Here is a 13,495-nt window from a genome sequence, read left to right as displayed (position 1 = left end):
GGTTTATAAATCACAGCATGAATAAGGTAAGCCACAGAAAAATACTGTGAAAACATGGAGGGTGAAATGTAGAGATGGAAGAAGCTGCTATGTATTCAGCATGTTCTGTCAATTCTTTTTTTAAAGTAACAATTTGATATAAGAGCATATATGCCATTCTGCCACTTAGTGCCCAGAGTCCCTGAAAAGTTTTCAGATGCATTAATTTCTCTTCTTTTTTTTCAAAAAGGCTTCATCGTTCAATTATTTTTTTTGCTAAATTAAATGTATTATTTTACTATAAAAATCCCCTTTTTAAAATATAACAATCAATTTAAAGTATTTTTTTATTTTGAGTAATTTTGAATTTTTTTCTTATTATTTTTATTGATCTTTGTTTAACCTTTGAACAAGTGCAGTATATAGTATAATTAGAAAGTTGCCAAATGTATCTTTCTTTACATAATTTGGTTTGATTATATTTTATTTTGTCATTTTAGAGACCAAAGTTGCCTTCATACTTTCCTTAATTTAAAGTATTAAAGATTGTAAAGTTACCTAAAGACTTCCTTTGAATCAAATAAATTAGATGAGTTCTTATCAGCTTGTTTATTTCATAGATTTTAAAGAGCCCTAAGCTAACTAGTATATGTTGATATTATATATTCAATTATTATTGGTCACTCAGTAATGGTCCAAAGATTGCATTGCAATCCAACAAATCTATAAATCTTTGAATATATATTTCTAATGCATTTCTGCATGTTGTTCTTTTACATTACTACGACTGTCAGGGTTCCTTCACCTTTCCCAAAGTCAAATTTAAGCCCTTTTCAAGCACTCATATTCAGTATATTTATTATGTACATTTTACTAATTATTTATTCCTTCATCATATTAAATAGGATGGTATTGTGCTATAAACAACCAAAGGTACACTACTGGTCAAAAGTTTTAGAACACCAACTTTTCCAGAATTTAATTGAAAATGATGCAGTTTAATGTCTCAGTGTACTCTGAAATGAATGCACATTTGCAACATTTAAAATTCTTTATTGAGCATGATAGTGTTTTGAAAATAAAAAAAAGATTCAAAATCACATTTTATGTTGAACTAAAGGACTAAAAAAAGACACAAAATGACCAAAAAAAGACACAAAATGACAAAAAAAGACACAAAATGACCAAAAAAAGACACAAAATGACTTACAAAGACATGAAAAGAATTCAAAAATGGACAAAATAGCCCAAGACTCCATAGAGTTAAGTTGTTAACCCATTTCTTGTTCCCTGAAAAAGGCCTACTTGTATAATTCTGAAATGTACATTATATTTCAGTTTTGGTTAACCTTACCTTTTTTTATTTACCTCTGGCAGTTCACCACTTACCTTTGTACCCTTTCAAGCTGCTCATTTGACTTGAACTGCTTGAATTTCAATAAAAAATTGAAAAATTGGGGTGTTCTAAAACTTGTGACCAGTAGTGTATGTTTTGTGTCAGCATAATACAGAACAAATTGAAGGAAAAGTTGTTTTAAGCAGTTAAAAGACTTGATTCAAAATCAAGCCCTTCTCAAACCCATGGCAATATATTCCTAGAAAACATGCTACATCAAGTTATTTTAAGGGACATGCAAGTCCCTGATATATTTTCTATCTTGTAAGGGGTCCTTGGTTCGTAAAAGATTTAGCTTTATTTCACTAAATCTAGATCAGTCATTATAGGAAGATTTAACCTTATATCTTTCTATCAATGATGCCACTTTCATGTAATGCTCGTAAATTCCTGCTTTACAATCCAGACGTGGCAAATACAGTAAATGGCATATACTGCTTTCAGTATATATCTATCAGATAAACTGTGTTGTAATTTAGTTCGGGAGACATTATGATAAAAATTGATCAGCAATCCAATATCATGGATGCAGAGTGACAATATCTATACCATCTTTAAGCTACACCTTTATTTTGAAATGTCCAGAGTATATCTATTACTTTGATTAATCAAAAACAGTATATATTTATTTTATTTTTAAATGTCTGAAGGAGCTTAGCAGATAAACTGTCAGATCATAGTTTAGTTGCTTTTTGTGTATTAGATATATAGGTCTACAATATAATATATCATATTTGTAATGTGGTCATATGTTGTTATTTTCTTCTAAAAATCAGCTGTCAGGTAAGTGCACTCCATTAATGTAGTGCTGGGATGTTGATTCAACAATTTTAATTTGATTCAATTAATAATTAAATTCATTTATTGATGAAAAAAATGATTGGCCTGTGAGTTGCTGATTTTCTCTGTTTTTTGGACGGAAAAAATATCAATAAAATAATTAATGATAAAATTATAATATCAGTAATTTCAAAGTTTTAAGTTTTGGGTTTCTTTCTGTTTCTTGGGTACTTTGACTGCATGTCTGCCAAAGTACTGCAGTGTCAGCATTTGTACATAGTTTTAATAGTGTATTCATCTGTCACTAAAATAACAAGGAATGCCAAAAGAAAACGTTTCCACGGTAGTTATGCGATTGGACGACTCACAGCATGAGCCACGCACTTATTAATTATTCATGAGCTGCTCAGTGCCAGCCACAGGATGGGAAACTTAAATGCTGGAGGGGCCACATTTTTTCATAGACACTACACCGGGGCCATATAGCAGCTATTCTCAACCTTGGGGTCGGGACCCCAATTGGGGTCGCGAGATGATTTCTGGGGGTCGCCAAATCATTTTGGAAGTCAGCTCTGTCTCCACTGTGTTAAAGTGTTCATGTGTTAATGTGTTTTAGTCTTTTTGGTCATTTAATGTCTTTTTTTTGGTCGTTTTGTTTCTTTTTTAGATCATTTTGTGGTCAATTTGTGTCTTTTTTTGGTCATTTTGTGTCTTTTCTGGTCATTTTGTGTCTTTTTGTGTCTTTTTTGATCATTTTGTGGTCAATTTGTGTCTTTTTTTGGTCATTTTGTTTCCTTTTTGGTAAGTGTTTCTTTTTTGGGTGATTTTGTGTTAATGTGTTTTAGTCTTTTTGGTAATTTAATGTCTTTTTTTTGGTCGTTTCGTTTCTTTTTTGTGTCTTTTTTAGATCATTTTGTGGTCAATTTGTGTCTTTTTTTGGTAATTTTGTGTCTTTTCTGGTCATTTTGTGTCTTTTTTGATCATTTTGGTTCCGTTTTTTGGTCATTTTGTTTCTTTTTTGGGTGATCTGAACTGTGCGTGATTCTGTTCAGTGAACGGGAGTCGCGGACAACATGCATGTTAAATTGGGGGTTGCGACTCAAAAAGGTTGAGAACTACTGCCATATAGGACAGTGCACTTAAACAGATATTTTGTGGTCAATTTGTGTCTTTTTTTGGTAATTTTGTGTCTTTTCTGGTCATTTTGTGTCTTTTTTGATCATTTTGTGGTCAATTTGTGTCTTTTTTGGTCATTTTGTTTCCTTTTTGGTAAGTGTTTCTTTTTTGGGTGATTTTGTGTCATTGTTTTGGTCATTTTGTGTCTTTTCTGGTCATTTTGTGTCTTTTTTGATCATTTTGTGGTCAATTTGTGTCTTTTTTGGTCATTTTGGTTACGTTTTTTGGTCATTTTGTTTCTTTTTTGGGTGATCTGAACTGTGTGTGATTGTGTTCAGTGAGCGGGGGTCGCGGACAACATGCATGTTAAATTGGGGGTTGCGACTCAAAAAGGTTGAGAACTACTGCCATATAGGACAGTGCACTTAAACGGATATGATGAAACTGCAATTTAAAATATGTTTACAGTGCGGTAACTTAACATATTTCATGCTCAAATGCATGTTTAACAGTATAAATAGGAATACAAAAGGTTTGAAGCAAATAAAAAATAACCATTTAATGTGATTTAGTTTTTTTCAGTGCCATAACAGCAGACCAACATTAATGCAAGAAGTCATTTTGTGCACTTTTACACTGCACTTTTAAGATTGCATGCTCAAATGCATGTATTTGTACAGAGGGACATTTCAAGTGAGGGTGCGGGCCGTGTGCGGCCCCCGGGCCTCCAGTTGCCCATCCCTGCACTAGAAGAGAAAAAACCCGTCTGCAACTTTACTCCTACAGGAAAGCAGAGTCACATCAGGAAATATTATATGAAGTATTGCTAAAAACATCCAGACTAATACAGCAGGGGAGGGAAATAACATTCATGTGGGTTCCAGCTCATTTAGGAATTCAAGGAAATGAAAAAGCAGATAAAGTCGCTAAGGAGGCAGTAAAGAAAGAGGAGGTGGAAATGAAAGTAAAATTATCAAAAACAGAGGGGAAAAGTTTAGTACGGAAGGAAATAAACAATCAATGGAACCAATATTGGAAGAACCAGGAGAAAGGGAGACATTTATATAAATTACAAAGTGTAGTAGGAGAGGTGGGATGTTATGGAGACAACCGAACAGAGCAAGTTATCATGAGCAGAATACGAATAGGACATAGTAAACTGAATAATACACTTAGTATAATAGGAAAACATCCAACGGGGCAGTGTAACTGTGGGGAGAGGGAGACAGTGGAACATGTGTTGATAGCATGTGCTGGATATGAAAGAGAGAGGGAAGAGATGAGGATCGGACTGCGGAGGGAAGGAATGGAGGGAAACAGTTTCAAGAATTTAATAGAATGTGGGAAAACTAAGGAAGGAAGGAGAAACATCATGAGATCCCTTATCTCAACTGGATTAATTAAAAGATTATAATAAAAGGGAAATGAGAAGGAAATAAAATCCAGCAGATGGCGGTAAATGCAACATTAAGGATGCCCACTGCCATTAAACTCCAAAGAAAACAAACATTATATAGAATTCAAATGATGGGAATAAGTATAATAATGGTATGGATACCAGCGCATATAGGAATCAAAGGAAATGAATTGGCGGACAAATGTGCAAAGGAAGCAACAAAAAGGAATAATATTGATATCAGGGTTCCATTTAGTAAAACAGAAGTGAAAACTATAATCAAGTGCAAATTGAAAGAAAGGTGGCAAAAGCAGTGGGAAGAAGAGAGAAAAGGAAGGTGGTTATATTGAATTCAAAGAAAAGTAGGTGTGATGAGAAGCGTGGGGAGAACACGAAAAGAGGAAACAATAATATCCAGACTAAGATTGGGTCATACAGCATTAAACAGTACACTATTTAAAATGGGAAAACACAATTCGGGAAGATGTCAATATTGTAATGAAGAAGAAAATTTAGAACATGTGATGCTTTATTGTCAGAAGTATGATCAGGAGAGAAGGGAACTGATATTGAACCTTAAAGAAATTAAGTTGAACTTTGATTTACGGGATCTTTTACAAAGAAGTTCAGAGGAGAAATGTTTTTCCTTTTTGTTACAGTATCTTAGGAGAACAAGATTAATAGAGAGAATATAATTTATGTACTTTCTTTTTTTTTAATTTTTTTTTTTAATTTATTTATTTATTTATTTTTATTATTATTATTATTTTATTATTATTTAGTTAACCCTATAAAGCCTGAACCATGAAATAATTGCCAGAAAATTCCATTTTTGTAAAAACTGAGTGCTTATTAACCTGCTGACGAATTTTAAGAAATAAATAAATTGCATATATGAATTCTAATTTGTATCATATTTGATACATCAGGTCTTTTTGTGCATTTTGTTGCTCACAGTTTGTTTTTCTCGAACTAACAAAAACATATAAACCGTAACATTTTTAACCTATTAAGACTTTGACTTTTCCTTTTTCCTCAACCATGCAAAATACATATTTTTTCCATATAACACAACATCATACATCTGCAGATTTGAAGTTTTTTAATGCAGCAATGATCCATTCGTGGAATCTGCATATCATTTTTGCTACATCTGGTATTTTTGTGCAATTTGTTGCTCAGTTTGTTTATCTTCAACACATGTATACATCAGGTTTTTGATGACGTAGAGGTCTCAAAAATTACTGTATCTAATATGATACACTTGGCTTTATAGGGTTAAACTCAGGAATGTGTAAAGTCCCGGTCCACACTCCATATCAGTAGGTGGCGGTAATACACCAAAAAGTTGTTTGTCAACCGCCATAAAACAACACAAAGAAGAAGAAGAAGAAGAAGTACTCCTAGTATCCATATTTCCCACAGCCCATGAATGCAGCAGCAGGCTGACTGGCTCTGTGAAGATGGCGGACTGTATACGTGTTCCTCTGCTTCTGCTTTTGATGTGCATCTTGTCGTCTTTGCAACCGATTCAAGGACAAAACAACCCAATCGTCAAAGTCGCTGGTAATGCCGATAACCCGCAGAGTCTCGCCGGAGGTCCGGGGCCGGCTGCGGGGAACCCTGGAGCCGCTGAGAGGATCCTGGGCGCTGGGGCCTCGCTGCCTCGGAAGCGCTCTGCCGGCTGGAAGTTGGCTGAGGAGGGGGTGTGCAGGGAGGACCTGACCCGGCTTTGCCCCAAACATTCCTGGAACAACAACCTGGCGGTGCTCGAGTGTCTCCAGGACAAGAAAGAGGTACATTAGCGGGACACGGTGCTGTGGCTGCAGGGAGAGAAGCTGGGTGTGCCCGCAGGACGCGTTAGCTGCCCCCGCTAGCATTGAGAGGACGTCACGCGTACTGTCGGTCAAAAAATCAGCAATTTAGTGTGTGTGGCATAAACTTTAATATGACGCGCATTGTGGAATAAGATTGAATACATATTCAGAGTCATTATGATCCACTGTCCAGTTCGGCTTGATGCAATGCCACGCATGTCGCTTCCACTTTTTGCTATTTGCAAGTATTTTAATTGCAAATAGTATAATTGCATATAATAATTGCATATAATAATTGCAAAATTTAATTAAGCATTTTAATCGTGTCGCCTAATATTTCTTTTCTTTAACCCTATAAAGCCAAGTGTATCATATTTGATACATGAGTTTTTGAGACCTCTGCATCATCAGTGTGATATTTTTTTTCCCTGAAAAAACCTGATGAATACATGAATTGACGATTAAAAAAAACTGAGCAACAAATTTCACAAAAATACCAGATGTAACAAAAATGATTTGCTGGTGATTCCACTGGTGGATCTGTCATTGCTGCGTGAAAACTTCATATCAGCAGATGTATGATGTTGTTTTATATGTGAAAAAAAGATTTTGTATGTTTGAGGAAAATGTTAAAAGGAAAGTGAAAGTTTTATTTGGTTAAAAATATTAGGTTTTTATGTGATTATGTTAAGTTCAAGAAAAGCAAATTGTGAGCAACAAATTGCACAAAAAGACCTGATGTATCAAATATGATCCAAATAAAATTCATACATGAAAATTGATATTGAATTTAAAAAAAAGGTTAGCCGTTTCAACAAACACTCCAGTTTTGAAAATTTTGAATTTTCTGGCAATTATTTCACGGTTCAGGCTTTATAGGGTTAACGTCGCTAGTAAGTAGATCAAACTGGAACAGCTTGATGCGGATCAACAGGAAAACAACTGTATAACAAAGAAATAAATGCCTCTTTGTGTAACACTTAACCGCCGAATTTCTCAGAAGACGTAGTGGTCACAGATTAAGTCCACGTGTTCCTCAGTTTGTTGTCAGTAATTTAGACACTGAGCTATAACTTAATAATCAAGCAGATTATTAGGGCAGTTCGGAGTTGGGGTGTCGTGCCAAAAAGTGATTGCCTGCCAGAATCTGATTTCTGGCCGCGGGAGCGCGCACGTCAGCGCGTTGAGCGGTAGCGTAAACACAGGGCCGGTTCTAGCCCATTGGCTGCCCTAGGCGATATTGAGATTTTGCGCAAAATACGAATAAATAAATAAGAAAACACAGATCTTCATCAAATTAAGAATGGCAAAGACTGAAAATAAATGAAATGTAGACATACAAATGCAATAAAAATAAACATAAAAATGAAATTTAAATGTACATTTATATTTGATACATGAACTACATACAGGCAATATAATGGTCTCAACATTTTAATTTTTAGAAACTTTGGAACTTTACCAACAACAACTGAATTGAAAATAAGAATAAATAAATGAGAAAACACAGATCTGTTGATTGTAAAGACTGAAAATAAATAAAATGTACAAATGCGCCAATTTGGCGCCCCCTGCCAATTTGGCGCCCTAGGCAGCCGCCTTGGTGGCCTGTAGGAATAACCGGCCCTGCGTAAACACGTCTGCTTTTCTCTGGATTAAACGGTCTTAATATGCAGATACACACAACTGTATTATAATGTTATTATAGCAAAGGCACGTGGCTTCGAAAGTTTAACGTTTGTTCTTGCGTAATTATTAAAACTGTGGCCAAAAGAAGTGTATAGTTTGTAGTGAAATCAGACATGGCAACTACCTGATAGACACGTCTATTTCAGTTTTCACCTCGCAAAAACTGATTGAAGGCATAGTATAGTTACTGAGAGGTTATTTCTGCCTAAATATGACTTGATCTCAGTCATGAGCTTCATAATGTAAACACTAGAGCTCACAGGACAGCTTGGAATCCCTTTAAAGCACCATTACAACACAAAATAGGCATTTTCACCTGCCAAAAATTGATTGAAGGCCAGATACAGTTACTCAAAGGTTATTTCTGCCTAAATATGACTTGATCTCATTCATGAACTTCATAATGTAAAGATCTGACCGCTCAACGGGCTGCCGTGCGCGCTCCCGCGGCCAGAAATCAGATTCTGGCAGGCAATCACTTTTTGGCACGACAGGGGCACAAGACGACGTGCATCTGGACCAGCTAGCGGCTAACTGGGTGTAAAAAAATGGCCAAAACATTTGCCATTATGCAGTTGAGAGCCACATTTCACCACAGGAAGAAATAAACAGCTTGGTAACGTGGAACCTTTTAACAACAGGGTAGCTTACATTTAACCCTCCTGTTGTCCTCGGGTCAAGGAAGGAAGAAGAGGGAAGAAGAGGGAAGGACGCAAAGGGAAGTAAAAAAGGATGGAGGAAAGAAGGAAGGAAAGAAAGAAGGATGGAGGAAGGAAAGAAAGAAGGATGGAGGAAGGAAAGAAGAGAGGAGGAAAAGGAGAAAGAATGGAAAGGAGAGAGAAAGGAAGGAGGATGGAGGAAAGAAAGGGGAGGAGGAGAAGAAAGGAAGGAAAAAATAAAGAAGGAAGGAGGGAGAAAAGGAGGGAGGCAGGAAGGAAGGAGGAAGGAAAGAAAGAAAGGAGGGAAGGAAAGGGGGGGCGAGGGAAGGGAAGAAGGAAGGAGGATAGAGGAAGGGATGGAGGCGGGAGGGATGAAAGAAGGAAAGAAGGAAGGAAGGAAGGAGGAAAGGAGAGGAAATCAGGAGGAAGGAAAGAAGAGAGAAAGGAAAGGAGATAGCGGAAGGAGGAAAGAAAAGAAGGGAAGGAGCGAGGAAAGGAAAGGAAGGAAAGAAAGAAAGGAGGGGCGAGGGAAGGAAAGAAGGACGGAGGATAGAGGAGGGAGGAAAGAAGGAAGTAAGGAGGAAAGAAGAGAGGAAGGCAGGAGGAGGGAGGAAAGAAGGAATAGTCAAAACAGATGACAGGAGGGTTAAGTAGCTAACTACATGCTACCTGCTAGCAATTTTAGCGTAAACGAGATGTTAGCCCAGATATGTGTATAACCGTTATATACAATGTTTAATTACATGACACGACAGTAAGCTAAGCTAATGCCATGTCCATGACAACTAACTGTTTGTTATTGGTGTGGGTTCAACCTGGTTTTAAAGTTGCTAATGATAAAGTGAAGCAGACAGAACAGTTTAAATCCATTTTGTCTGCTGAGACTCTCGTTTTTTCCCCTGGGAAAGGTTGTCAGTGGCCTCCCACTGGAGCCCGGGGCAGCACCAGGATTAGCAGTCACTGTGGTTTATAGTGTCATGGATGTTGTCCTGACATGTTTAGGCAACACATTAGCAGAAGATAATGTCAGTATCAACAACTCGTACCATGGAGAATATTTTACAGATGTCTGTTTTCAGCAAAAACCTGATCTTCATTTCAAGTTCTATTCCAGGTGTTACTAGATTTACTAATCTATGATCAAACCAGGTGTTTTTGGTTTCAAAACTAATAAGATATTCACAAAATGTGTACTGCAGGACTGTAACTAAATAATCTGGTCAACATTAGGGCTGCAAACTACCAATTATTTTAATTGTTAATTTTCTTGATTAATCAATTGATTGTTTGGGCTATAAAGTGTCAGGAAACGGTGAAAACTTATTAGAGCTTTATTTATATGACTTGAAGATACGAATAAGAAAGGAATAAAGAAAGCAGAAAATAGTCAAATTTAAGAAGCTGCGGTCGGATCATTCAGGCTGTTTTGTCTTAAAAATGTATTCAAACCGATACATTTGTTATCAGAATGGCTGGTGATTAATTATATACTTGACAACTAATCTATTAATTCTTGAGGCTTTTTTTTAAAACTCTATCACAAAGAGTGAAATACAGGGACATGGTGACTTCATTTGCCTTGTTTTCATAGAAGATAAATGTCCAAAAAGATGCAACAACTCAGAAATTTCTTTATTCATTTTAAATTCAAATATATTCAAATGTAACCAGGTAGAAGAATGGTGGCTGTTGGCAGGGTTCTTTCACTCACACATACGTTCACACTCTTCTTAGAGATAAAACTGTTAACTGTCTTTCTTCTAGCAGTAATTTCCTAACAGCAGATATTGAGCTTGATTATCTTATCTTGTTCCAACTAAACCCACAGGTAGGGGTGTGCCATATCGTATCGTTCACGATAATATCGGTAAAAAAATTTTATGGTTAAAAAAAATGCATATCGTGATATTGGCAACGTTCACAAAAAGCTACTTACTCCCTGTCGCTAAACACATGCAGCTTTCAAAATAAGAGCACAGTGTGTTAAGAGAATCCACCACATAATTTACAAGAAAACTGTCAAAATAAGATGCCTTAAATAAAACATACAATAACCTTTATTCTCCTTTATAAAATGTAATTAAAATATGCCCCCGAAACCCCTAAATGGTTATTTTTATTATTGCTGATACTCAAGAGTCAAGAGTAAATTTTTTTTTATTTGGCAACTGTTGAGATTTGCACTTCAAACTACATGTTAGATTTTTATTTATTGATACGGACTAAAAAAAAAATCATATTTTCTATATCTTTTTAAGTATTTCCTAATATCGTCAAGAATATCGTCATCGCAAAAATAGCCTGAAATATCGTGATATTCTTTTAGGGCCATATTGCCCAGCCCTACCCACAGGTAGATGTTTGACCAAGGAGGTGGATTACTCTTTATTTACTCACACTAAGAAATCTTTCACAGACTTGTCTGCAGTTGAACTTGTGGTTTTTTCAGGTCACCAGGGTGCTTTTTGTGACCTTTGAGCTCATCCAAGTATGTGCTGAGAGATCATCTCAGGACTGTGGCTGTTGGCTGGGTGACTCCTGACTGCTTACTCACTTCTTTAAGCTCATTAGCTGCTTGTCAACAGCAGAAGTACAGCAGACTGAGAGATCTCTATACGCTACAACAGCAGCTAGGACAAGCCTTGGTTTGTCCCCAATTATCTGTTTACTCACAATCACAAGACAGCGTCCTCTCCGGTGGTAAAAGTCCTCATGAAGTAGTCTTGTGTAAATCCAGTAGCTCCTGGAGTAGTGCTAAATTCATGGCTTTTAAAGAAAGAAACTTTGTACGAGGCGTGGGAGTCATTAAAAGAAAAAATCTAGTTTCACCATTAAAATAATGACTACTCCATTCAAACTGGACATCAAAGTACCATGGTCTGGTTTTCTGTAGTGTGGTGGTTGCTCCTGACAACAATCTTTGGTAATAATTGCCAAAAAATGCCAAATATTCTCTGGTTCCAGGGTCTCAAATGTGACGGATTTTCTGCTTTTCTCTGTTTTATATTTTTGCAAGTGGAATACCTCTTTTTTTTGACTGTGGGTCAGTAAGAGAATCTGATAGATTTTTTTTTCAAATTCTTTTAATAATTACTTGGTATGTCATGTGGTGGTTGCATCTTAAAATATAGAATTTGCAATTTTTTCACACAACCGTTCAGGTTCAACGTTGACGTTTCTTGTATGACAGCCCGTCCCTTTCTCTGTAGAAGAGTTGAAAAGAGGTGTACTTTTGTCATTGTCGTAGGTTGAGGGAATATTAGTTTTTAATCTAAAGTCAAAAGGTAAATGCATTATAATTTTAACAGGATATTCACACTCTAAATCGCTCAAAAGTAATGGAATACACAATCCATTAGTAAATACCTGCACATGACTTCTACAACTGGTCTGGACCCCTTAAATTGTGTTTCTGCTGAAGAGAAGTTGGTGAATTCTGCAAGTTGTCATATGTACAAGCCACTCAAGAACAAATCTGTTTGGACCAGTTCATTGTTATTCCTTGTTTGGAAATGGATGCTATGTGCAAATATGCATATCTGTATTATCTGAAACACTTGGATAACACAGATCATTTCCTGTTCTTTCCACCAAGGGATTAACTCGAGAAAGAGATGTGTTTGGTTAATGGTGACCGTAAAGTGAATTAAAGTGCTTTTGACTTCCTGGAGATTTTAAATTCCATTTTTTATTACGTTTACCAGGAACAACTGGTTGGCTATTTACTCCTGGTACACAAAGAACTTCCTCATTCTTGTTTCATGACCTATTAAAGTTTAGATCTCCATAAAGAAAATACAATGCAAAGATATCCGCCAAAAGAAAACAAGAAGTTATCAAGTACTTCTGTTAAACATTTAAAATTTCACAGTGTGATTTTTCAAACTTAAACAGATGTTGTACTACCAAAAATGTATTTTATGTTAAGTCTACCCAGCCCTTTTGTTCCTCATAGTTTTGAATACAGGAAAATCATTCCCCAGACACAACCCTATGTGAGTTGTATTATCTAGCGCAGCTATTCTCAACCTTGGGGTCGGGACCCCAATTGGGGTCGCGAGATGATTTCTGGGGGTCGCCAAATCATTTTGGAAGTCAGCTCTGTCTCCACTGTGTTAAAGTGGTCATGTGTTAATGTGTTTTTGGTCACTTAATGTCTTTTTTTGGACATTTTGTGGGGGTTTTTGTTTGTCATTTTGTGTCTTTTTTGGTCATTCTGTGTCTTTTATTGATCATTTTGTGGTCAATTTGTGTCTTTTTTGGTAATTTTGTGTCTTTTTTTTGGTCATTTTCTGTCTTTTGTTGGTCATTTTCTGTCTTTTGTTGGTCATTTTTTGTCTTCTGGTCATTTTCTGTCTTTTTTTGGTCATTTTCTGTCTTTTGTTGGTCATTTTCTGTCTTTTCTGGTCATTTTCTGTCTTTTTTTGGTCATTTTCTGTCTTTTGTTGGTCATTTTCTGTCTTTTCTGGTCATTTTCTGTCTTTTTGGTCATTTTCTGTCTTTTGTTGGTCATTTTTTGTCTTTTCTGGTCATTTTCTGTCTTTTTTTTTGATCATTTTCTGTCTTTTTTGGGTGATCTGAACTGTGCGTGTGAGATTCTGTTCAGTGAGTGGGGGTCGCGGACAACATGCATGTTAGATTGGGGGTTGCGACTCAAAAAGGT

The 13,495-nt window shown here is 36.2% G+C and overlaps 1 protein-coding gene across 2 annotated transcripts in view; it reads left to right on the top strand.

Annotated features, from left to right (window-relative positions):
• Positions 1–6,094: 6,094 nt before the first annotated feature.
• The window catches only part of glg1a (golgi glycoprotein 1a), a 70,675-nt gene continuing 63,274 nt past the window's right edge, over positions 6,095–13,495 (top strand). For both annotated transcript variants that reach the window (XM_059334897.1, XM_059334895.1), the window contains exon 1: positions 6,095–6,463. In XM_059334897.1, the coding sequence (XP_059190880.1) occupies positions 6,131–6,463 (333 nt within the window). In that variant the 5' untranslated portion in view covers positions 6,095–6,130. The remainder of the gene's footprint in view (positions 6,464–13,495) is intronic.

This window comes from Centropristis striata, chromosome 6 (assembly GCF_030273125.1).
Source record: "Centropristis striata isolate RG_2023a ecotype Rhode Island chromosome 6, C.striata_1.0, whole genome shotgun sequence".
Classification (NCBI taxonomy): domain Eukaryota; kingdom Metazoa; phylum Chordata; class Actinopteri; order Perciformes; family Serranidae; genus Centropristis; species Centropristis striata.
This window is presented reverse-complemented; position numbering and strand designations above follow the sequence as displayed.